At 38.8% G+C, this 27,919-nt stretch overlaps 1 protein-coding gene across 1 annotated transcript; it reads left to right on the plus strand.

Annotated features, from left to right (window-relative positions):
- Positions 1–27,670, plus strand: LOC131162093 (probable LRR receptor-like serine/threonine-protein kinase At3g47570). Its single transcript, XM_058118242.1, has 4 exons — positions 1–1,191; positions 1,510–1,872; positions 25,085–27,079; positions 27,182–27,670. The coding sequence occupies exons 1-4, from the start codon at positions 279–281 to the stop codon at positions 27,559–27,561; spliced, it is 3,651 nt and encodes a 1,216-aa protein (XP_057974225.1). The 5' UTR covers positions 1–278; the 3' UTR covers positions 27,562–27,670.
- Positions 27,671–27,919: the final 249 nt, after the last annotated feature.

Genomic DNA, 27,919 nt, shown 5'->3' on the forward strand with positions numbered 1-27,919 from the left:
TTTCGAAAACTTCTTTCCAATTTTAAAGCTTGAGGCATTTATGCTTTAGGAAGCTGTTCATTGTTGACTCAAGAGTCTTCTTCAATTTTATAGTACTTTTAACTTTGAAAGAATATCAGGTGATTCTACAGAGGAATACAAAAAGCTAGGTGAGATGATGAATATAGAAACATGATGGAATCTTTTAGGTGATCTGAATTTCTAAATTTTTCTATAAACTCCTTTGTTCTTGTTTTCACAGATCACCTCAAAGAGCAATCTGAAATCTAAAGCCACATATGCTCATGGAGAAAACCCCCCCTTTCTTTTCTCTATTTATGATGTTGGTGCAATTACTTGTGACTAATGCAGTTACGAAAAATATTGCCACAGACCAATCTGCTCTCCTAGCCTTCAAAGACTCAATTACTTATGACCCTCAAGAACTCTTGGCAACCAATTGGTCCACCACCAACTCAGTATGCAGCTGGATTGGCATAACCTGCAGTGCTCGCCACCTCAGAGTCACAGCCTTGAACCTTGCTTACATGGGTCTTATTGGCACCATTCCTCAAGAGCTGGGAAATATGTCATTCCTCGTTGAGCTAGAAATGAAAAGAAACAGATTTCATGGCTCTCTGCCCAGAGAGTTGGTCCATTTGCGCAGACTAAATTATATTAACTTTGGATTCAACAACTTGACTGGAAAGATTCCATCATGGGTTGGGTCATTACCAAAACTTCAGTTCTTGAATCTATATGGTAATTGGTTTTCAGGTCCCATTCCTGGTGCCATATTCAACATATCTTCGTTACAAGTACTTGATCTCAGTGAAAATCATCTTTCTGGGGGCATTCCTTCCATAGTCAATGCAACCTCACTGCAATATTTGATTCTATATGATAATGATCTTTCAGGTTCCTTGACTTTCGGCAATCTTGGCATGTCTAATACTTTGGAATTCATTGATCTCACATACAATAGCCTATCTGGTAGCATCCCAGATGGTATGTTTAGGCTGCTTCCGAAATTAGAAGGGCTTTATCTATCTTCAAATCAGTTTTCTGGTAAACTTCCATCAAGTTTATTCTTCTGCAAACGGCTACAAATTCTGCAGCTCGCAATCAACAATTTCACTGGAAGTTTGCCTACACAAATGGGGAACTTAACCTTGCTCAGACGGTTGACTTTTGACAAGAACAATTTACAAGGTATGTTCTTTTGGCCTTGTGTTTTAAAAAATGTTAATGTACTCTTCTAGTCAGAACATAAAATGCTAAGTAGCAATAAAGGATTCATATAAACTGTATTAGTCCTCACCCCAAGTTTGGTCAAGGAGCTGTAAGTGTAATTATTTTCGTAATTTTCTTTATGATAAAGTGATGGATTATATGTTGTGTAAAAGTTCATTTTTGAAACAGGAAGCTTGTTTTTGTCTTAATGCTATGCTAATTCTTTCCTTCATTTTAATTTTTTCACAGTAACCCATCCTGAGTTACGATGAATTTTTTATGAAACTTATTCTGTAGGCACAATTCCATATGAGGTTGGTAATCTTACAAATTTGGAATTTTTGAGCCTGCAATCCAATAATTTAACGGGTACCATTCCTGCTTCTCTGTTCAATGTCACTTCTCTACAATTCATGTACTTCATGGAGAACAGTCTCTTAGGTGGCCTCCCAGACAATGTGTGTCGGCATCTTCCCGTTCTGGAATTAATAGAATTAAGTAGCAATCTACTCAGTGGTCAGCTGCCTTCTAATCTACACCAATGTAGAAAGCTTCGTTCTATCTCGCTTGATTCAAACAGACTCAGTGGAAGCTTGCCAAGAACCATTGGGAATTTGACTCATTTGACACAGCTTTATCTTAATGACAACAACTTGACTGGTATTATTTGGAATTTCCTTAATTTTGATTAATTTGTTGCTAATGATTTCTTACTCCATTTTGTATATTGCAAGGGAGTGTGATTTATGAAAATCATGTGATAAAGTTCTTACGTGAGTCATTAATCTGAACTGTTGAAATACCACTTCACCTTAAAGCTTAAGCTATTAGATTGTGGACCAATAATATATACCTTAAGACCTCCGCATGTGCAGCCCGATTGCACATGGAAATTGTGACGCCTCGATTTCCGTACAATTTTTTCTTTTATAAACAGTAAGAAATAAATATTCACTCGTCATCCATAACATTCATAAATCGGCCACGTCAACCACCCTATTACCATTCCTACAACTCGACCTGCATTGGGTACGGGGTTAAAAGTTATTTCATCATACAATCTAACAGCGGAAGACAGTATATACATATCAATCAGAATATAATACCCAGAGTATCAATATACATACATATATACATCACCATCGCATACCCAAAACAACACAATTTTAGGGAAATTACACCTCCCTAGTCCAAAAACTCACCCTGTGTGTCAGGGTCCCAGCTCCCTATGATCACAGAGCTCTACCACCAGGCCTATCTCTGTTCTCTGAAAAATTTAGATAATTTGAATGAGACACATCTCACTAAGAAGAAATAAATTATTTACAGTGTATTGCCATATGAGTTTAGTCATAACACACTTTACTTATCAAATGAACATTTCATCTGAGAAAAATATACTGATAAACATATTCTCATAATCATATAGATATACAACACAAGCTTTTATAAGCTTTAAAATCATTCCTCAAGTTTATTCGTTTCCAACACACATATTTACCCGCGAAGTTCTTGAGAATAGGGAAGATTGCCCGCCCATACAGGTAGCTTCCCTCTGCCCTAACACTTTATGCTGCTAGGAATGACCATATCTGATACCTATCAGGGCACTCACCTTACTCAATAAACCCTCAGGCAAAGAGTTTCACTTTGCCTCAATTATTTATTTTATAACACACACTCTTTCATTTTTCATAATCATTTCTCATTCTAACGCATTACATATCTATGTATACATAAATTCACATTTATGTACTTTACATAATACAATAGATCACATAATTTCAATTCTCAACACATTCACAATTTTCATACTGAGCCTACCTCCCCAACTGCATCAGTAGGAACCTCACAACACGATTTCCATACTGAACATACCTCCCCAACGGCATCAGTAGGAACTTCACCACACAATTTTCATACTAAGCATATCTCCTCAATGACATCAGTAGGAACTTTACCACACAATTTCCATATTGAGCATACCTCCCCAACAGTATCAGTAGGAACTTCACCACATAATTTTCATACTGAGCATACCTCCCCAACGGCATCAATAGGAACTTCACCACACAATTTCCATAATGAGCATACCTCCCCGACGGCATCAGTAGGAACTTCACACACACACAATCTCCATACTGAGCATACATCCCCAACGGCATTAGTAGGAAAGGAATACCACTTACCCGCAATTATTATGCGGTATTGGCATATCATCAATCATATATCACTATATCTCAATTCATTTCAATATAAATGTTCTCATCATTTTCTATACACATTTTATCATCTCATAATAATATATATCATGTTTCACGTATTTCAACGTTTCTCAAAGTACTCATATCAGTAATTCAAAAAATCTCATTTTTCAGGCAAAATATTTCTACTCACATATAAATATCATATTTCATTATTTTTCACTAATCACATCAATAATTCTCATTACAATATTTTCTCAGAAAATACTCATCGTTATATTTCATATTTTTCAACATACATCGTATGCCACACAGTTTTCATCTATTATTCATAAAATATTAATTTCACACTCCAAAATATCACAATTTAAAATTACTCAAATGTCACACAGTTTATCTTATATTTATATCATAATAATTTCCAGACAAAATATCATATGCTCATGTTCACATATTAATTGAAACAGTAATTCTAAAAATACTGCTATAATATATTCCTCTTACTTGGCTTACTAAGAGTCTCGTTAACACCGAGATCCTACGCCCTTGATGCCCGAAACTCTAATCCTGCAATTCGCATTTTTCCTAGATTAATTAACTTATTTCCCCCAAAATAATACTCAACTAACCTTCCCTAGGCTCCATACACCCCAAATTAACATTTAAACTAATATTTAACACCCCCACTTAATTTCCTAAATTATGCCTACGGGACCAAAAATTACACACGCAGTGCTCACCCGGACCCTAAATTTTAGAAATCCTACTTCAACCCAGATGCTCAATATTTTAGAATTTCTAAATTAATACTAATTAATTAAAAATAAGTCCCTTAATAACCCCCATATCCCAAATTTGGGATTTTGCTCACGACGATCCCACGAGAAATCCGTCCCGCTAGACTTGTAGAGAATCATCCCTAGATTCTCGTGGTGGTGTCCGATCGTCAATCAGACTTATAATTTGTAAGAAATTGAGAAAAAAGGGAAATTTTCTTACCCTAGGAGATACGCCTACGCGGCTCCTACCACCGATCCGCTCTGGTAGAAATGACGGTAGCGGAGAATGGAGTTCAGCGGTATCTTTTGATTTTCAATCGGGCGAAAATCCGTCATGAAACTGATGAGAGAATAAGAGAGAATGAGAGGAGAAAGAGAGACTGCGCAGGTCTCCTGCACAGAATGAAATAGAAAGGGTCTGCTTTGCCTTCTTGAAGGATCCTTCAGGAAGGTTTATAATAATAATAATAATAATAATAATAATAATAATAATAATAAAAATAATATTTAATTAATAATAATATATTTTTTATTAAAAATAAAAATAAAAAAATTAATTATTTTAATTTTTTTCTTTTTTAAAAATTTAATTAATATATATATATATATATATATTTAGAATCACTCCACTAATCTTGTATAGTCATTTCTAGGGTTATTACATTCTCCCCTCCTTATAAAAATTTCGTTCTCAAAATTTGCTATTCGTCTGCTTCTCATCCTTAAAGAGAAACACCTCAATTTTATTAATTACCTTCCCTTATGGTGGAGGAACACCATGGTTACAAAGAGGGTTCTGTGAGATTACAACTATTCAAAATTCTCCCAAAACCATTCATGTCCCAAAACTAGAAACTCTATCTATCCTACGTTACACTATACGAATAAAAATACACAATCTTATTTGCTTTACTCTAACTGGCTCAACTCTAAATGCCACTGAATAAGTGTGGATACCTCTGGCATATCTGATCCTCTAGTTCCCAGGAAGCCTCCTCAATGGCATGGTTACACCATAAAACTTTCACCAGTGGAATCCTCTTCGTGCGTAACTCATGTTCCGTCCAGTCAAGAATCTGCACTGGCACTTCCTCATAAGCTAAAGTATCTCCCAACTGCAGTGCTTCATAGCTAATCACATGATAGGGGTCTGGGACGTATTTCCTCAACATAGAAACGTGGAATACGTAGTGGATCCTAGATAGGACGAGTGGTAATGCCAATTGATAGGCAATTGGACCCACTCTTTCAAGAATCTCAAATGGTCTAATATACCTAGGGCTCAGCTTATCCTTCCTCCCGAACCTTATAACTCCCTCCATTGGCGCCACTTTCAAGAACATGTGATCTCCTACGTCAAACTCTAATTCTCACCAACGAGTATCTGCATAACTCTTCTACAAGCTCTGTGCTATTCTAATCCTGTCTCTAATGAGTCTGACTTTATCCTAAGTCTACTGTATCAGCTTTGGCCCCAATATCTGTCTCTCCCCGATCTCATCCTAGTACAACGGGGATCGGCACCTCCTGCCATACAGCGCCTTATACGGTATCATCCCAATGCTAGCCTGATAGCTGTTGTTATATGCAAACTCGACCAGTGACAAATATCATATCCAACGACCTCCAAAGTCCAACACACATGCTCGCAGCATATTTTCCAGAATCTATATCGTCCTCTCCGTTTTCCCATCTATCTGAGGATGAAAAGTTGTACTGAATGACAACTGAGAACCCATGGCCCCTTGCAGACTCTTCCAAGAACAAGATGTGAACCATAGGTTTCTGTCTGAAACTATGGATATTAGGACGCCATGGAGTCTAACTACCTCCTAGATATACAACTCGGTCAATCTTTCGATAGAGTAACTAACTTTGATCGGCAAAAAGTGAGCAATCTTTGTCAATCGATCCACCACTACCCAAATAGCGTCCTGTCCATGCAATGCCGGCGGCAATTCTGTGACGAAATCCATCACTATATGCTCCCACTTCCACTCAGGAATGTGGAGTGGCTGCAATGATCCCACCGGTCTCTGGTGCTCAGCCTTCACTTGCTGGCTCATCAAACACTGATCCACAAACTAAGCTATTTCCCTCTTCATGTTGCTCCACCAGAAGGACTCTCAAAGATCCATGTACATTTTAGTACTACTTGGATAAAAAGTATACAAGGACCAATGTGCTTCCTCCATAATGACCTTTTTGATCTTAGGATCGGCAGGAATGCATAATCTGGTACGGAACCTCAAGGCTCCATTATCTGAGATTCTAAACTCGATTTCCTGATCATCATGTACCTTCCCCATAAGCTCTACCAATTCTGCATCATTCCTCTGAGCTACTTTAATTCTCTCCTGTAGAGTGGGCTGCAAAACCAAATCAGCAATAAACGCCTGATAATCGCCCTCTACCAGCTTCACACCAAGCCTCTTTAGATCCATCTGAATCGGATGTCGAATCTCCATTGCAGACACAGATGAATCCACTGATTTCCGGCTCAAAGCATCAGCGACCACATTAGCCTTTCCTGGGTGATAGCTGATAGTGCAATCGTAATCATTTATTAGTTTCAGCCATCTCCTTTGCCTCATATTTAATTCCGTCTGCGTGAAGAAATATTTTAAACTCTTATGGTCAGTAAATATCTCACACCTACCCCTATATAGATAATGCCTCCAAATCTTTAGCGCGTAAACCACTGCCGCCAATTCTAGATCGTGGGTAGGGTAGTTCTTCTCATATTCTTTCAACTATCGTGAGGCATAGGCTATCACTCTCCCTCGCTACATCAACACGCAGCTAAGCCTCTTATGGGACGCATCACTATAAATTAGGAATCCATCTTTTCCTGAAGGAATCGTCAACACAGGCGCAATGATGAGTTGATGTTTCAATTCCTGGAAGCTCTGTTCACATTCATCAGACCACTCAAACTTCACTCCCTTCTTGGTCAATTTGGTCAGTAGGCCTGACAATCTAGAGAAGCCCTCAACAAACCTGCGATAGTACCCAGCCAATCACAGGAAACTCCTAATTTCGTGCACATTTTTTGGTCATACCCAATCTACTACCGCTTTAATCTTATTCGGATCAACAGAAATACCATCCTTGGATATAACGTGTCCAAGGAAGGTAACATGTTCCAACCAGAACTCACACTTCTTGAGCTTTGCATATAGCTTCTTCTCTCGCAACACCTGAAGCACTATCCTCAGATGTTCCTCATGCTCCACTAGCCTCTTCGAATACACCAGTATATCATCAATAAATACTATGACAAACTGATCCAAATACTGGTAAAAGACCCTGTTCATCAAATCCATAAACACTGCAGGAGCATTTGTTAACCCAAACGGCATAACCAGAAATTCATAGTGTCCATACCGTGTTCTAAATGTTGTCTTTGGAACATTTTCAGCCCTGACTTTCACCTGATGGTACCTAGAGCACAAGCCTATCTTCGAAAACATCTGTGTCCCTTGTAACTGATCAAACAAATCATCGATACACAGGAGCGAGTATTTATTCTTGATAGTTGCTTTATTTATTTCCCGGTAGTCGATGCACAATTTCATTGACTCATCCTTCTTCCTCACAAATAAAACCGATGCTCCTCAAGGCGACACACTGGGCCGAATAAACCCCTTATCTAATAGTTCCTGCAACTGCTCTTTCAATTCTTTCAACTCTACTGGTGTCATTCTATACGGTGCCTTTGAAATCAGTGTTGTCTCCAGAACCAGATCAATAACAAACTCTACCTCACGATCAAGAGGTAGTCCCTACAAATCCTTGGGGAATACATCAATAAAATCCCTCACCACTGGGATATCCTCCACCCTCAAATCCACTTCTGATACTGCCTTCACATAGGTTAAATATCCCTAACAACCTTCTAATAGCAATCCACGTGCCTGAATAGCAGAGAGTAACTAAGGTTGGGTGCACACACATTATCCCACGATCCTGTGCTCCTGTCCCTCTGGAGGTCTGAACACTACCTCTCTCTTATGGCAATCAATGCTGGCATAGTGGGCAGCTAGTCAGTCCATTCCCAAGATTACCTCAAACTCATGCATATCTAAAACCACCAAATTAGCTGACAAGGACCTCCCTTGAATACTCACTGGACAGTCTCTGAGTACCTTTCTACATATCCCTACAGCCTTAGTCGACATAGCAACAGACAGACTAATATCTAACTGGTGAGGTTCAAATTCACACAACTTTACATAATCTCGAGCGATAAAAGAATGTGTCGCCCCAGAATCAAACAGGACAGTAGCTTTAAATGACAGTATTGAAACAGTACCCATCACCACATCTCCTGCCGCCTCAGCATCTCCCGGCGTTAGTGCATACACTCGTGCCGAAGCAGTATTCCTCTGTTGTCCACCTTAAGGTGCCCGATAGCCTCCTCCGTATGGTCGAGGAACAGCTACTACCGCTTGCAGTGCCTGACAGTTCCTCGCGATATGCCTAGACTAGTGGCACTGATAGCAGACACCTCCCTCGCTCGGCACTCTATTGGGTGCCTCCTCAAACATTTAGGACAAGGAGGGGGCACCTTTCTGCCCTGTACTGCTCCATCTCCTCCTCCTCCTCCTCGTCCACCTCTGCTATCAAATCTCCTCCATGACCCCTACTGGACCCTACCTGAAAATCAAAAGGCGCGGGCCTCTTCCTCTGGCCTTGTGCTGTTGTGCCTCTATGTATGCTGCTCTCAATCACCGCAGCCCTGTCCACTATCTCTGAGAAGGTTTAAGCTCGAAAGCCTACCACCTGCTTATACAGATTCTGTCTCAGGCCCTCCTCAAACTTTCTCGCCTTCCTCTCCTCATCTGGCACCATATACGGGACAAATCGGGACAGCTCAACAAATCTCGTTGCGTACTGCTGCACCATCATAGACCCCTATGTTAGATATAGAAACTCTGATGTATTTGCGCTTTTGATCATAGTGGGAAAGTACCACTCGAAGAAAATCTCCCTGAAGCAACTCCACATCATCGCTACAGGGTCAGGCCTCTGCTCCTCAAGTAATCTCACTGACCTTCACCAGCGCTTTGCTTCCTCCGTCAACTTAAACATGGCAAATAACATCCTCTGCTCGTCTGTACATGAGAGGACTGTCAATAGATCCTCTATATCCTGAACGTAGTTCTCTGCTACTAGTGGGTCCACTCCTCCATCAAAAGATGGGGGTCGCATACACGCAACTACTCGATTGTGCAACTCCGCTCCCCCGAACTCCTAGTCATCACAACCATCACCTACTGAGTGACGCTACGCAACACTGCGTTAGGGTCTGCACCACCCATACTGGAAGGCCCTACTCCATCATCTCCCGCATTCATGTTGTTGTTTCTTGGATCCATCATGCAAAGGGAGCAACTAATCTCAGCATACAATTACTATCATGTAACTCATACACTGCAATAATTCATAAATTACCCTTCTACAACCATTTATCTCCACATCCTTAATCTCCATTTAAGATTTAGTCCTACCACTTAGAAACAAGACCCAGCGATAGTATCCATGATTTTCCTGAAATCATCACCCTAGGAAAAACACAGAAACAACCCCAGTACTCCTGCCTCTAGGCCGCAAGATAAAATCCTAAATTCTCACCTCATCCTCAAACAATCACTAACTCACATTTCATTCTACCCATCACCCATTTCCTCAAAAACCAGTCATATACTCTGGTATTGTATTCCACTATCTACTAAAGTCTACAGAACCTAGCAACCTAAGCACTGATACCAAACTGTGATGCCCCGATTTTCGTACAAATTTTTCTTTTATAAACAATAATAAATAAATATTCACTCATTATCCATAACATTCATAAATCGGTCACGTCAACCACCCTATTACCATTCCTACGACCCGACCTGCATTGGGTACTGGGTTAAAAGTTATTTCGTTATACAACCTAATAGCGGAAGACAGTATATACATATCAGTCAGAATACAATACCCAGAGTATCAACATACATACATATATACATCCCCATTGCAACCCAAAACAACATAATCCTAGGGAAATTACACCTCCCTAGTCCAAAAACTCACCCTGTGTGTCAGGGTTCTAGCTCCTATGATCACGAAACTCTATCACCTGGCCTATCCCTATTCCCTGAAAAATTTAGATAATTTGGGTGAGACACATCAGTAAGAAGGAATAAATTATTTACAGTGTGTGGTCATATGAGTTTAGTCATAACACACTTTACTTATCAAATCAACATTTCATCTGAGAAAAATATACTGATAAACATATTCTTATAATCATATAAATATACAACACAAGCTTTTATAAACTTTAAAACCATTCCTCAAGTTTATTCGTTTCCAACACACATATTTACCTGTGAAGTTCCTGAGAATAGGGAAGATTGCCCACCCATACAGGTAGCTTCCCTCTGCCCCAACACGTTATGCTGTCAGAAATGGCCACATCTAATACCTATCAGGGCACTCACCTTACTCAGTAAGCCCTCAGGTGGAAAGGTTAACTTCGCCTCAATTATTTATTTTATAACACACACTCTTTCATTTCTCATAATCATTTCTCATTCTAACTCATTACATATCTATGTATACATAAATTCACATTTATGTACTTCACATAATACAATAGATTACATAATTCCAATTCTCAACACATTCACGATTTCCATACTGAGCATACCTCCTCAATGGCATCAGTAGGAACCTCACAACACGATTTCCATACTGAGCATACCTCCCCAACGGAGTAGGAACTTCACCACACAATTTCCATATTGAGCATACCTCCCCAACGGCATCAGTAGGAACTTCACCACACAATTTCCATACTGAGCATACCTCCCCAACGTCATCAGTAGGAACTTCACACACACAATCTCCCTACTGAGCATACCTCCCCAACGACATCAGTAGGAACTTCACACACACACAATCTCCATACTGAGCATACCTCCCCAACGGCATCAGTAGGAAAGGAATACCACCTACCCGCAATTATTATGCGGTATTGGCATATCATCAATCATATATCAGTATATCTCAATTCATTTCAACATAAATGTTCTCATCATTTTCTGTGCACATTTCATCATCTCATAATAATATATATCGTGTTTCACGTATTTCAACATTTCTTAAAATACTCATATCAGTAATTCACAAAATCTCATTTTTCAGGCAAAATATTTCTACTCACATATAAATATCATATTTCATTATTTTTCACTAATTACATCAATATTTCTCATTTCAATATTTTCTCAGAAAATACTCATCGTTATATTTCATATTTTTCAACATACATCATATGCTACATAGTTTTCATCTATTATTCATAAAATATTAATTTCACACTTCAAAATATTACAATTTAAAATTACTCAAATGTCACACAGTTTATTTGATATTTATATCATAATAATTTCCAGACAAAATTCCATATGTTCATATTCACATATTAATTGAAACAGTAATTCTAAAAATACTGCTATAATTTATTTCTCTTACTTGGCTTACTAAGAGTCTCGTTAACACCGAAATCCTACGCCCTTGGCGCCCGAAACTCAAATCCTGCAATTCGCATTTTTCCTATATTAATTAACTCATTTCTCCTAAAATAATACTCAACTAACCTTCCCTAGGCTCCATACACCCCAAATTAACATTTAAACTAATATTTAACACTCCTACTTAATTTCTTAAATTATGCCTGCGGGACCCAAAATTACATCTGCGGCGCTCACCCTGATCCTAACTTTCAAAAATCCTACTTCAGCCCTAGATGCTTAATATTTTAGCATTTCTAAATTAATACTAATTAATTAAAAATAAGTCCCTTAATAACTTCCATATCCCAAATTTGGGGTTTTACCCACGACGATCCCATAAGAAATCTGTCCTACTAGACTTATAGAGAATCATTCATAGATTTTCGTGGTGGTGTCCGATCGTCAATCGTACTTATAATTTGTAAGAAATTGAGAAAAAAAGGAAAAATTTGCTTACCCCAGGAGATACGCCTACGCTGCTCCTACCACAGATCCGCTCTGGTAGAAATGAAGGCAGTAAAGAATGGAGTCCAACGGTATCTTCTGATTTTCAATGGGACGAAAATTCATCACGAAACTAAGGAGTGAAAGAGAGAGAATGAGAGGAGAGAGAGAGAGAGACTGCACAGGTCTCCTGCGCAGAATGAAATAGAAAGGGTCTGCTTTACCTTCCTAAAGGATCCTTCAGGAAGGTTTATAATAATAATAATAATAATAATAATATATTTTATTATTAAAAATAAAAATAAAAATAAATTTTAATTATTTTATTTTTTATTTTTAAATTTAATTAATTAATTAATAATTTTTAAAAAATTTTAATTTTTTTTCTTTTTAGAATCACTCCACTAATCTTGTATAGTCATTTCTAGGGTTATTACAGAAATGCTAGGGATTTAGGAATAATAATCACACACAAGCAAAATAAGCACACAAAATAAGAACACCAAATTTACGTGGTTCGGTGTAATCTTACGTACGTCCATGGAGCACACCAAATATACTATAACCTGAGAAAAAAATAAGAGGAGGAGACACACACTCAACTCAACTCTTCTCACACTTTTCTCTCTCTCACCTTCAGCACTCTCACACTCCTTGCTCACTCACTTCACTTACACACTTCACACAGCACAAATGTTCTTATTTATAGATACATAGGATAGATATAGAAGGAAAGGGGTTATCTAATGGGATAATGGGCACGTGGTATTTAATGGATTATTTTACCACGTGATAATTGTGTTTTTGATGGAATGAATTTGGTACGCGGCTGCAGCTCATCCATTTTCTCAGTTTCCATATTTTCTTCGTTTCCATTTCAGCTTAACAATCTCCCACTTGGAGACGGAGATACTATCTCAATCAGTATATGGATAATGATGTGTTCAAATCTGTTTTCAAGCATGAAGACCAACTGAAGTTGAGCACAACTTTAGCTTCTCTGTAGTCACCACCTTTGTCAACATATCTGTCGGATTCCTACTACCTTGGATTTTTTCCCGTGTCAACACTCCATCCTCTAACAAAGATTTGACGAAATGATAACGTAATCCATTTTGTTTGGTTCTGGAATGAAATGTAGAGTTCTTTGCCATATGTATATCACTCTGACTGTCGCTGTGCAAAACATTTCTTTCCTGCTTTATTTCGAGCTCTGTTAACAAACCTTGAAGTCAAATCATCTCTTTACTGGCTTCTGTCACTACTACATACTCTGCTTCTGTAGTGGATAAAATAATAATCTTCTGTATCTGTGACATCCAACTAACAGCTGTTGTACCAACAGTGAACACATATCTAGTGGTGCTTCTACGATGATCAATTTCACCTGCAAAATCGGCATCAACATATCCTCAAATTTTCAAAACATAGACACTTATCAATAGTGCCACGTAGATATCTCAAAATTCACTTCATTGCTTCCCAGTGAGTCTTCCCTTGATTTGACATAAACCTGCTGACAACTCCCACTACTTGACTAGTGTCTGGTCTGGTACCAACCATAACGTACATGAGACTTCCAATTACTGAAGCATAAGGTACCTTAGCTATAAAGTCCTTCTCTTCATTTGTCTGGGGAGCCTGATCCTTGGAGAGATGAAAGTGACTGGCCAATGGCGTATTTACTACCTTGGCGCTGCTCATGTTGAATCTCGATAAAACACAGCTAATATACTCTGACTGAGATAACCACAACGTTCCCTGTTGCTTATCTCGAGAGATCTGCATCCCAAGTATCTGCTTGGTTGAACCCAATTCCTTCATGTCAAACTCCTCTGACATTTGTTGCTTCAATTTCTTGATTTCTCCTATATTTCGTCCTGCAACTAACATGTCATCGACATATAGGAATAGTATGATATAGCTAGAATGATACCTCTTAAAGTAGTAACAATGGTTGGCATTACACTTATGAAAATCTTTTATGCGCATAAAGCTGTCAAATTTTCTGTACCATTGCCTGGGAGCTTGTTTGAGAACACACAAGCTCTTCTTCAATCTGTACACAAGATCTTCTTTACCTTTTACTGAGAATACTTCTAGTTGGCATGTAAATCTCCTCATCAAGATCACCGTGAAGAAATGTTGTCTTCACATCCAACTACTTGAGATGTAAACCCTCTGAGGCAACAATACTCAAGACTGATATGATGGTTGTTAACTTCACAACCGGGGCAAAAATGTCAGTGTAGTCAATTCCTTCATTCTGCTCGAAGCCTTTAACTACCAATCGAGCTTTGTATTTCCTGGATCCGTCATGCTCCTCTTTGATCTTGTACACCCACTTGTTGTGAAGAGTCTTTTTACCTTTGGGCAACTTAGCTAGTTCCCACATTTTGTTGGAGTTGAGTGACTTCATCTCATCCTTCATTGCAAGCTCCCACTTGCTCAAATCTCCCGTCTAACATGCTTCATCATAGCATTCGGGTTCTCCTCCATCTATAGAAGTAAATAATTCATATACCTCTTATTTGGTACATGCTACCGAGAAGATCTCCTAAGTTTCAGAGCTAGAGTAGGAGACGGTGGTGTGACAATCTGCTCCACAAGATCCTCTACCTGAGGAATCTTGGCATTTTGCTGTTGTGTCTCCTCTTCCTGAGGATTATCGGTGTTTTGTTGTTGTGTCCTGACACCTTCTAGGACATCATCCAAGTTTACATAGGTTGTTTCATTTTGAACTGGTTCTACTGGTTCTGTTGTGTGTCTGTCTTTGTACATCACATTTTCATTAAAGATCACATCTCTGCTTCTAATCACCTTCTTGTTTTCATCATCCCAAATGTGATACCCATACTCATCTTCACCATAACCGACGAAGGTGCATTTCCGAGACTTTGGATCAAGCTTGTTTCTAACATGATCATTAACATGCACATATGCTACATAACCAAAAACTTTCAAATGTAAAAGTCTCACCTCTTTTTCGCTCCATACCTCTTCTATTAGATTGTTGTCCAATGGTATTGATGGACTCCTGTTAATCAAGTATGATTTTGTATTGACTGCTTCTGCCCAGAACTACTTTGGTAAGCTTGACTGCATACACATGCTTCTGGCTCTTTAGTCATCCGCTGTGCTGAGGCATACCTGGCACAGTATTTTCCATCTTGATACCATGCTCATAGTAGAATTTCTTGAACCCAGTGTCATCATACTCACCACCGTTGTCGGTTCTCAATTTCTTAATTTTCAAACCAGTTTCATTTTCAACCATTGCTTTCCAAATCTTAAAAGCATTAAAGACATCAGATTTGTATTTCAGGAAGTAAACCCATACCTTCCGAGAATGATCGTCAATAAAGGTCACAAAGTAATTCCTTCCACCTAGGGATGAAACGGTCGTTGGTCCCTATAAATCTGAGTGGACTAGTTCAAGTCTCTCCTTCTTTGGGGTACTGGTGTATGTATGGAAACTTACTCTCTTTAGTTTCCTGAGTATACAATCCTTGCACATATCAATCTCTACTGAACGTAGATCACTCAACTTTCTCATTGAGTGCATCACCCCGAGTCCCTTCTCACTGATGTGACCAAGTCGTTGATGCCAAATGTTGCTATCGACATTTCCTATAGCAACTGAAATAGACATACATGCATTAGAAGTCACATAAAGCGTTCCACTTTTCTTACCTCATGCAATCGACAGTGCACCCTTTGAAATCTTCCATTCATCGCCAATGAATGTTGTGATGTATCCCTCATCTTCCAGTTGACCAACTGAGATCAAGTTCTTTCTCAGGTCTAGAATATATATGACATCCTTCAGCTTCCATATTGACCCGTGTTGAGCTTTGTGGAGCCTAGTTATGTTTAATCCATTGAGTGGCCCAGGCCTGGCCAAAAATACTAAGAGTCTCGCCCAAATGCTCGACCAGGAAGACCCTGAAGGGCGACCAAGTCGAGATTCTGAGATTTCCTGAAGGACGAGATCGTGCAAGTCTCGACCATCATCTCGACCAGCAAGACTTAATGGTGCGACTAGGTCGAGGATGCTGAAGTTCAAGATTCCTGATTTCCTATGAAGCTCGACCAGGTCGCAACCATGGGGAACAAAGGTAAGACTAGGTCGATGACAACGATCTTCTGTGTGAGATTTCGGCAGAACTTTCCTATTTCGAAAGTTATGATCTTGTAAACCCTAAGATATATATATTTCTAATGTTCATCTATGTGTGTAAAGCGGTATAGAGAGGTGTAGCAGCGTGGAGAGAGTGTGAGACTCTTCTATGCACGATCCAAAGGTGTTCGCTTTGGTGTTTAGGGTGTGTGCACGTTGTTTCTTCCTTGTTGAGAGTGAGAGAAACTGTAATTGCTGCACTCTGTATACTTCCCTGATAATAGTGAATTCCCTGCAACTTCGTGGACGTAGGAAAAATTGCCGAACCACGTAAATATTGTCTTGTGCGTACGTGTGATTATTTTCTTTGGCATGTGCTTGTCTCCATCTTGTTTCTCACAAGTTTTGTGTTCTAGGAATTTTTCGAGTGTTTTTTTATTCCCCCTTACAACTGGTATTAGAGCCTACGGTTAAGATTGAGTGGGAACAATGGTAGAGGAAGCGGGAAAGGTGCCTGGGATAGAAAATTTCGACAGCACAAATTTTGGATTCTGGAGAATGCAAATCAAGGATTATCTCTATGGGAAGAAGTTGCATCTACCGCTTCTAGGAGAAAAACTTGCGACTATAAAGGACGAGGAATGGACTCTCCTTGACAGATAGGTACTTGGAGTTATCAAATTAACTATGTCTAGGTCCGTTGCACACAACATTGTAAAGGAGAAGACCTCAATAGATCTGATGAAAGCTTTGTCAGGTATGTATGAAAAGCCATCTGGAAATAACAAGGTACACCTGATGAAGAAATTATTTAATTTAAAGATGGCTGAGAATGCATCGATTGCACAACATCTGAACGATTTTAACTCAATCACAAATCAATTGTCGTCTATAGAAATTGATTTTGATGATGAGATACGTGCACTGATCGTTTTGACTTCATTGCCAAATAGTTGGGAGGCCATAAGGATGGCTGTAAGTAACTTCAAGGGAAAAGAAAAACTAAAGTACAATGACATACGAGATTTAGTTTTGGCTGAGGAGATTCGTAGAAAGGATGCTGGTTTCAAGATCTAGTTCTGCCCTAAACCTTGAGACAAGAGGCAGAGGTAATGATAGAAATTCAAATAAGGGCATATCAAAATCCAGAAATTCTAATTGGAACATAAGTAAATCGAGATCTGGCCAAAAAGGACAATGTTGGAACTGTGGGAAAACGGGTCACTTTAGGAGGCAATACAAAAGTCTCAAGAAGAAGAATGAAGATGACTCTACTAATGCCGTAACAAAAGAGGTACAGGATGCATTACTTCTTGCGGTAGACAATCCACTTAATGATTGGGTTTTGGACTCTAGAGCTTCGTTTCATACCACTTCACACTAAAAAATCATACAGAACTACATTGCAAGTGATTTCAGCAAGGTGTATATGACTAATGGTACAACCTTGGATGTTGTGGGTATAGGAAACTTTTGGATGTCGTTGCCCAATGGGTCTGTTTGGTTACTAGAGAAGGTACGACATATTCCTGACCTAAGAAGGAATATGATTTCTATTGGACAACTTGATGATGAAGGGCATGCAATGTCATTTTCTGGTGGTATTTGGAAGGTTACAAAGGAACCAGAGTATTGGCTCGTGGAAAGAAGTCTGGTACTCTATACATGACTTCAAGTCCAAGAGACATGATTGCAGTTGCTGAAACAAGTATTGATACAAGTTTATGGCACCACAGACTTGGTCACATGAGTAAGAAAGTGATAAAGATGTCGCTGTCAAAAGGGAAACTACCAGAATTGAAGTCAGTTGATTTTGACTTGTGCGAAAGCTGCATCTTAGGAAAGCAAAAAATGGTGAGTTTCTTAAAAACTGGCCGGACATCAAAAGCTGAAAAATTGGATTTGGTTCACACTGATTTGTGGGGACCTTCTCCGATTTCATCCCTTGGAGGATTAAGGTATTACATCACTTTCATTGATGACTCAACTAGAAAGGTATAGGTTTGTTTTCTGAAAAATAAATATAATGTGTTTGACACTTTTAAGAAGTGGAAGGCTATGGTTGAGACTGAGACAGATTTCAAAGTAAAATGTTTGAGGTTAGACAATGGTGGAGAATACATAGATGGAGGGTTCAGAGAGTATTGTGTTGCACATGGGATCAGAAAGGAAAAGATCATTCCTGGGACACCACAACATAATGGTGTGGCTGAGGGATGAACAAAACTCTCAATGAGCGTGCTAGGAGTATGAGTTTGCATGCTGAACTACCAAAAACTTTCTGGGCTGATGCTGTTAGCACTGCAGCTTACCTAATAAACTGAGGACCTTCGGTTCCCATGCATTTCAGACTTCTTGAAGAGTTTTGGAGCAGTAAAGAGGTAAAGCTTTCTCATTTAAAAGTTTTTGATTGTGTTTCTTATGCTTATATTGATTCCGATGCTCATAGTAAACTTGATGCAAAGTCTAAAATTTGTTTTTTCATTGGCTATGGTGATGAGAAATTCGGCTATCAGTTTTAGGATGACCAAAATAAGAAAATCATCAGAAGTAGAAATGTGATATTTAACGAACAGGTTGTTTACAAGGCAGGTCAACTGTAATGTCTGATGTCACGAAAATAGATCAGAAGAAATCTGAGTTTGTTAACTTAGATGAGTTGGCTGAAAGCAATGTCCAAGAAAGGGGTGAAGAAGATAAGGAGAACGTAGAATCACAGGTAAATCAGAGTACATTTATAGCTGCGGTCCGTAGATCTTCCAGGACTATTAGACCTCCACAACATTATTCACCCGCTTTAAATTATCTCCTATTGACTGATGGTGGTGAGCCAGAGTCTTGCGATGAAGCCTTGCAGGATGAAAATTCAAGCAAGTGGGAGTTAGCCATGAAGGATGAGATGGATTCCTTGTTTGGGAACCAGATATGGGAACTGACTGAATTGTCAATAGGGAAGAAGGCTTTGCACAACAAGTGGGTATTCAGAATAAAAAATGAACATGATGGTAGCAAGCGCTACAAAGCTAGATTAGTTGTTAAAGGTTTCAGCAAATGCAGGGCATTGACTTCACAAAAATATTTTCTCCAGTAGTGAAGATGTCTACAATTAGATTGGTACTAGGAATGGTGGCTGCTGAAAGCCTACATCTTGAACAATTAGATATGAAGACGGCATTCCTTCATGGTGACTTGGAGGAAGATATTTACATGATTCAGCCGAAAGGGTTCATTATCCAAAGACAAGAGAATCTAGTCTGCAAACTAAGAAAGAGCTTGTATGGCCTAAAACAAGCTCCAAGACAGTGGTACAAGAAATTTGATAGTTTTATGCATAGAATTGAGTTTAAGATATGTGAAGCTGATCACTATTGTTATGATAAGTTCTTTGGCAATTCTGAAAACATTCTACTGTTGTATGTAGATGATATGCTCATTACAAGGTCTAGCATTAAGGAGATTAAAAATCTGAAGAAGCAATTGTCAAAGCAGTTTGCAATGAAGGATTTGGGAGCTGCAAAGCAAATCCTTGGAATGAGGATCATTAGAGACAAGCCTAACGGTACATTGAAGCTTTCACAGTTAGAGTATGTGAAAAAAGTTCTTAGCAGATTCAACATGAATGAGGCTAAACCAATGAGCACACCTTTGGGTAGCTAATTCAAACTAAGCAAAGAACAGTCATTGAAGACAGAAGAAGAAAGGGACCACATGAGCAAGGTGCCTTATGCCTCAGCTATTGGTAGCTTGATGTATGCCATGGTGTGTACAAGGCCAGACATTTCACATACAGTGGGAGTTGTGAGCAGATTCATGAGTAGGCCTAGAAAGTAGCATTGGGAGGCAGTCAAGTGGATTCTAAGATATCTTGGAGGTACATCAAATACATGTCTGTGCTTCATAGGTGCAAGTTTGAAACTGTAGGGTTATGTAGATGCTGATTTTTTTGGTGACACTGACAGTAGCAAGAGGACTACTGGGTTTGTATTTATTCTAGGTGGTACAGCTATATCTTGGGTTTCAAATCTACAAAAGATTGTTACCTTGTCTACTATAAAATCTAAGTATGTTGCAGCAATTGAAGCAAGAAAGGAAATGATTTGGCTACATGGTTTCTTAAATGAATTGGGTAAAAAGTAGAAAATGGGCATTCTACACAATGATAGTTAGAGTGTAATCTTTCTTACTAAAAATTCAGCTTTTCATTCAAAGTCGAAGCATATACAGACAAAATACCACTTTATTCGTTACCTTGTTGAAGATAAGCTGGTAATACTTGAGAAGATCTGTGGATCTAAAAACCCGGCAGACATGTTGACTAAGGGTGTCACTATTGAGAAGCTAAAGCTGTGTGCAGCTTCAGTTGGCCTTCTAACTTGAGGACAGGAGGATGAGTTGTAGGGATGAGTGATTATTCTTTCGGAGAATTGCGGTTGATGTTGGTGATTGAACTAGTCTCCAAGTGGGAGATTTGTTGGGCTTTGTGGAGCCTAGTTATGTTTAATCCATTGAGTGAAGGCCTAGCCAGAAATACTAAGAACCTCACCAAGTGCTTGACTAGGAAGACCCTAAAGGGCGACTAAGTCGAGATTATGAGATTTCTTGAAGGACGAGATCCTGCAAGTCTCGACCAGCAAGACTTAATGGTGCAACAAGGTCGAGGATGCTAAAGTTCAAGATTCTTGATTTCCCGCGAGGCTTGACTAGGTCGCAACCATGGGGAACAGGGGTGCGACTAGGTTGACGGTGACGATCTTTTGTGCGAGATTTTGGCAGAACTTTCCTATTTCAAAAGTTGTGATCTTGTAAACCCTAAGATATATATTTCTAATGTTCGTCTATGTGTGTAGAGTGGTATAGAGAGGTGTAGCAACATGAAGAGAGTGTGAGACTCTTGTGTGCACGATCCAAATATGTTCGCTTTGGTGTTTAGGGTGTGTGCACGTTGTTTCTTCCTTGTTGAGAGTGAGAGAAACTGTCATTGTTGCACTCTGTATACTTCCTTGATAATAGTGAAATCCCTGCAATTCTATGGACGTAGGCAAAATTGTCGAACCACGTAAATATTAACTTGTGTGCACGTGTGATTATTTTCTTTGGTGTGTGCTTGTCTCCATCTTGTTTCTCACAGGTTTTGTGTTCTACAAATTTTTTGCGTGGTTGTTTATTCCCCCTTACAACCCGTTCATCTTGATCTTCACAATTCTCTTGCCAATTATGTTGCAAGGTTGATCATTGTCAAGGCATACCTTACGAAGTCACCTGGTATATACTCCTCTAGGGAATCTTTACTGCAAGTGGCATGAAATGAGGCTTCAAAGTCTAAGACCCAAGACTCCTTCTTGCTTTCCAAAGAGCATATCAACATATCACCTTCTTCTGAAACAACATTTGCTTATGTCTTCGCCTCATATTCCTTTCTTTGACCTTTGCACTGGTTTTTGAAATGACCAAACTTTCCACAGTTCCAGCACTCAATGTTCTTTGTGCCCTGGGAACCTTTGGGATCGTCTGGACCTAGATCTGCCGCAATTGTTTGATCAGCCATGCCCGCTTCCTTTCCATGAATCTCTCCCTCGGCTTTCCACATTCAATGCTGAACTTGAAGTGGAAGCAGTGTTTGAGATCCTGATCTCTTCCGTCAAAATCATGTTGACGACTTCATCAAAATTCAGTTTTGATTTTCCTGCGGAACTACTAATCGCAATGACAATACCTTTCCAACTCTCAGGAAACTGACTAAGAATCAGTAATGCATGGATTTCACTATCAAACTTGATTTCAACTGAGGCGAGTTGATCCGATAGCTTGTTAAAATTATTTAGATGTCTACTAAAACTTTCACCTTCGGACATGTTCATGGTAAATAATTTCTTCATTAAGTGTACCTTATTGGCGGCTGATGGTTGCTCATACATGTTGGAGAGCGCATCCATAAGAGACTTGGTGGTCATCATATGCTTGATATTAAAGGCAACAAACTTTGCCAGTGTCATCCTGATAGCTCCGAGAGCTTTTCGATCAAACAACTTCCATTTGTCCTCCTTCATGGAATCTGGCTTTCCTTTCAATGGTAAGTGCAACTCTTTGCCACACAAGTAGTCTTCAATCTGCATCTTCTTGAAACCGAAGTTGGTGCCGTTAAACATCTCGATCTTTGAGCTATTTTCGTTCGATATCTCGATTCGTCGATCTAGAGATGGAATCAGCTCAAATGGACAGCACAAATGGATTTGGAATGACTGAAAACTTTAGAAATGGTTCAAGTCGTTCAAAACGAACTTGAAATGACTCTGCAAATCTGGTCAAAAGTTCTGGTCAAAATCGGCCAACTTTTCGTTAAACTTAACGGAATATACTCCCACTTAACAGAATATTCTATCGCCATTACTGACGACATTAATTAACACCGTTAACTAACTACTGATGTGACAGGTGGGACCTGATGATGACGTGGCACTAACGTGGCCCAATGATGATGTGGCAGTGGGACCTATTCGGACATGTTTGCTAAAGTGGCAGTGGAGCCCAGTGATGATTGTGTTAAATTACACCAGTTAAATTTTCAAGGAAGTGTGGGGTTACAATGGACCGCTTGAGTCCCACTTTCCTAGATTGAATTTTCCTTAGAGATGTAATTAGCACAATATAGCTCTTGGGACCTCCGATCTGCTCCAATTTGGAAATTTTGCTCTGATCTAGCGACTTTACTCCAACCTGGCTCTGATACTACTTGTTAGGGATCTAGGAACAATAATCACACACATAAGTAAAATAAGCACACAAAATAAGAACATCATATTTACGTGATTCGGTCTAATCTGACCTACGTTCACGGAGTACACCGAATATACTATAACCTAGGAGAAAAACAAGAGGATGAGAAACACATTCAACTTAACTCTTCTCACACTTTTCTCTCTCTCACCTTCAGCACTCTCACACTCCTCGCTCATTCACTTCACTTACACACTTCACACAACACAAATGTTCTTATTTATAGATACATAGGATAGACATAGAAGAAAATGAGTTATCTAATGGGATAATGAGCACGTGGTATTTAATGGATTATTTTAGCACATGATAATTGTCTTTTTTATGGAATGAATTTGGTACGCGGCTGCAGCTCATCCTCTTTAAAGCGTTTTCATTTCAGCTTAACAGGAGAGATAAAACAAATAATAAGCAACACACATTCCAAGGAACAATATAGGCAACCATAGTTCTAAATGTCATAATACCTCTTTATTTAAAAACTTAAGTTGTTAGGCTGTGGGCCAATAATGTACATCTAGTCGTAACATAAACAATAAATTTTCTTTTATGAAAAATCTAAAATAAAATTTCTTTTTTTTTTTCCTTCAAATTATTTTTGAAGTGGATGTCCTTTTCGTCTTATGCATAGGTTGGCAAATCAATAAAATTGTACTACTTCTTCTTGCATAATAAATGAAAATGGAAAAATGTTCTACTTTTTGCACATGCTGACTGTGATTAATATTTTCTCGAAAATAGACCTATGTTTCAAATCACTCACGAACTAGGTCTTTTTTTGAAGGGAAAAAAAAAAAAAAAACCAAATTTGTGCCACATTCTCCTTGATAAGACAAGTGGCAAATTAGTCTGACATTTTTTATTACTGCCAAATATGAATTAAAGATATTAAGAGAAGAGCCAGATCCTGAATGTTAATGATGTTAGGCAAAAAGCGGGGCTTCTGGAATAACTAGTAATTAATATTATTTTAAATATGTTGCATTTAATAGACTGAATATCATCATATTCAAGGTCAATCACTAAATTAAATATAGGAATGTTTGGTGAAGTAGCAACAAAATCCTTAAAAGATGGGCGGCCCAACTCCCAAGTACACGTTACTCTTGCTGTCCATTCCCCATCTCTTCATCCTTATCTCTATTCTTCTTCTTCTTCTTCTTCTTCTCTCTCTCTCTCTCTCACGATCACACACTCCTTAATTTTTTTTCCATTTTAGAAGTTCATTTCATTGAGTCATCATAAAAACTCGCGCTATGATTTCAACTTTAATAAATTTGATACAACTTAGGGTCTCATCTAGAGAGTTTAATATGTTTTCTACTTGAACCCACTTCATTGAAATTGCCGAAATGAAGAGGTATTAGTTCTTAGAATCTGATATAATCCATGTTTAATTTTCATTTTCACTTTTTGTCATCAATAATCCTGCTAGGATGTTCTCCTTTCGATTTTCTTGAAAATTGGCTAGAAAGAAATTTTCATATATTTGGCCTAGTTTTACATCCAACTACTTCCACAACTATCGGTGCCAATTTCATACGCTCGTCTATTAAATGCATCTTCCTCCTTCAGTGATGTCTCAAATTTCAATGGGTGCCATCCCCAAGGCTCTCCTTTTGTCCGATTATTAATTGCCGAGCTTTTGATTCCAGTGATACGTTGTCAGGGATTTCTGTCAATTGTGTTCTCTTGCTTGTTTTCATTATTTATTGTTATATATATGTTGTCCTTAAAAAGAAAATTAGATTTAGGTTGACTTTTTCATACTTAATACTTTTTGGCATATCATATATAGTTTGTAAATTTCTTCAACATTATTATTTCATTTTTTTTTTTTTTTTTTTTTTTTTTTGTGATTGATAAATCTGAGTTTGTTTTTTCATTGCTTGACATGGTATAGGAGAATTGATAATTTTTTAATCTACATTCTTTAGATTTAGCTTGTGAATGACAACTCGGGTGCTCCTATTGTGGCAGGTACAATACCAAATGAGGTCGGAGATCTTCGTAAACTGAAGCGTTTGTCACTCTCAATAAATCACTTCAATGGCCTCGTTCCGTCAAAAATTTTCAATATATCCACATTAAAATTAATTGATCTTACTGATAACCGTCTCTCAGGTGGCCTCCCAGTAAGCGTAGGCCTTGGGATTCCAAATCTAGAGTGGCTTTCTGTTGGAGGAAATAGACTTGATGGAATAATACCTCACACCATCTCCAATGCCTCCAGGCTCACAAACCTAGACATGGCTGACAACTTGTTTTCTGGCTCCATTCCCTGCTCAATCAGCACCCTACGTCACCTCCAGTGGCTCAATCTGATGTCTAACAATTTGACCATGGAGTGTCCCGCTGAAGGAGGGAGCATGCTCCCTTTCTTGGCTAACCTTAAGTATTTGAGGAACTTTATGCTATCAAATAATCCATTAAATTCAATGCTTCCCACTTCCATTGAGAACGTCTCTACTTCTCTTCAATCTCTTGAACTAAGCAATTGCAAGATATGGGGTAACATTCCCAAAGATATCGGGAACTTAAGTAGACTGGTGATTGTAAACTTATCATACAATGGATTAAGTGGATCAATTCCAGCAACAGTGGGAAGATTACATGAGCTCCAAGGTTTGTATTTCAATGACAATGACTTGCAAGGATCCATTCCGCATGAACTGTGTCAACTAGATATGGTGACTGAATTATTATTGAATAACAATCATCTCTTTGGATCTCTACCTCCGTGCTTGGGGAATCTTTCAGCCTTACGAAGTCTATCAGTTGGTTTCAACGAATTGTCTTCAACTATACCTTCTACCTTGTGGAGCCTTAAATACATCTTGCATACGAATTTGTCATCGAATTCATTCTCTGGATCTCTCCCAGACAATATTGGAAATTTAAAGGTAGCAATAAATTTAGATTTTTCGAGTAATCAGTTATCTGGCAGTGTCCCGAGCACAATAGGTGGCCTGCAAAATTTGGTCACTCTTTCCTTGGCAAACAATGCATTTCAAGGTTCTATTCCTGACACATTTGGCAACTTGCTAAGCATAGAATCCTTGGATTTGTCTAATAACAGTTTTTCTGGAGTGATTCCAAAGTCTTTGAACGTGCTCTTGCACCTCAGACATCTAAATTTATCATTCAATAGGCTAGAAGGTGAAATTCCAACCGGTGGACCTTTCACAAACTTCTCTGCTCAATCATTCATGCAGAATAGTGAACTTTGCGGAGCACCACGACTACGAGTCCCCCCATGTAGAACCAGCGGTCATCACCGACTAGCAACAATCTTGAAAATTGTCCTACCACTGGGAGTATCACTAGTGGTATTTTCAGTGGCACTTATTTTCATTTTGAAAAAACACACAGATAATGTGGAACCTGCAGAAGTGAATAGCCCTTTATCACCACTGCTAATATGGAGAAGAGTTTCATATGAAGAACTACAACAGGCCACGAATGGATTTCACGAAAACAACTTACTTGGTCGTGGGGCCTTTGGTTCGGTGTATGGAGGAACACTATTTGACGGGATTAATGTTGCAATAAAGGTTTTCAATTTGCAAGTTGAAGCAGCGTACCGGAGTTTTGATACTGAAATTGAAGTAATGGGCAACATACGCCATAGGAACCTCGTCAAAATTATCAGTTGCTGTTGTAATATTGACTTCAAAGCGTTGGTATTGGACTACATGCCTCAAGGAAGCCTTGAGAATTGGTTATATTCTCGCAACTCTTGCCTGAATTTCCTGCAACGGTTAAACATTATGATGGATGTTGTGTCAGCATTAGAATACCTTCATTACGGTTGCACAGTACCTGTTGTTCACTGTGATTTAAAGCCCAGTAATGTGCTGCTAGATGGGGACATGGTCGCACACGTCACTGACTTTGGCATTGCAAAGCTCTTGGGTGAAAATGCGTCTACGAGACAAACGATGACAGTTGCCACAGTGGGATATATGGCTCCAGGTAAAATAAATGTCATTATGTTTGAACTCATCTTTTTCCGTGGAAACGAATTAAGCCGCTGTTTTTTTCCCCAATTTATAACTGTAAAAACCTTCTGTCCAGAGTATGGATCGGAGGGAATTGTTTCGGTACGAGGAGACGTGTACAGCTTCGGTATTTTGCTAATGGAAACTTTCACAAGAAAGAAGCCAACTGATGAAATGTTCCATGAGGGGAACTCCATAAAGCAATGGGTTGCAAATTCATTGCCAAATGCTGTGATTGAAGTGATGGATGCCAGTTTACTAAGAACAGAGGAAGAAGAACAACATATAGTGATGAAGGATTGTTTGTCATCCATTATGGAATTGGCTCTAACTTGCTCTGCAGACTCACCTGAGGACAGGGCTAATACCAAAAAAATTCCCGGGGCGCTTGACAAAATCAGAAAAAAGTTTCTAGTCAAGCATAGTCAGTTCACCCCAAGTTTGGCAATACGGTAAAGGTCTGAAGGGCCCCAGCCACCCCAGGTTCATGCTCATATAAAATAAATAAATAAATAATTTTACCATGTGTAACTGCGTATTTTAGTTGGTCGTAATTTTTTTCTCATTATGCTGTGTTTGTGTGGATTGCTTTCCATTTATTTTATTCTCGTTTGTCATTGTGTGGGTCCATCCTTCTGAGATAAAGCAGCTGCGGACCATGAGAAGTCCTTTATGTCAGTCTAACCCAACTGCTTCAGTTTTAAGTTTACGTTCTATTCTCTAATTATTCATTACCACCAAATTAACCTTTATTTTCAGTTCCTATTACAACTTACTTTTACTTAAGAAAAATAAAACTGAAAAGACCACAAAT

This window comes from Malania oleifera, chromosome 8 (genome assembly GCF_029873635.1).
Source record: "Malania oleifera isolate guangnan ecotype guangnan chromosome 8, ASM2987363v1, whole genome shotgun sequence".
NCBI classification, from domain to species: domain Eukaryota; kingdom Viridiplantae; phylum Streptophyta; class Magnoliopsida; order Santalales; family Ximeniaceae; genus Malania; species Malania oleifera.

Bases quoted from the DNA above. Each gene is read 5' to 3' on its own strand.
- LOC131162093 (XM_058118242.1), top strand. From the start codon at position 279: ATGCTCATGGAGAAAACCCCCCCTTTCTTTTCTCTATTTATGATGTTG. The intron at 1,873-25,084 runs GTATTATTTGGA...CTATTGTGGCAG, and splicing joins TAATGACAACAACTTGACTG to GTACAATACCAAATGAGGTC. The intron at 27,080-27,181 runs GTAAAATAAATG...CCTTCTGTCCAG, and splicing joins AGTGGGATATATGGCTCCAG to AGTATGGATCGGAGGGAATT.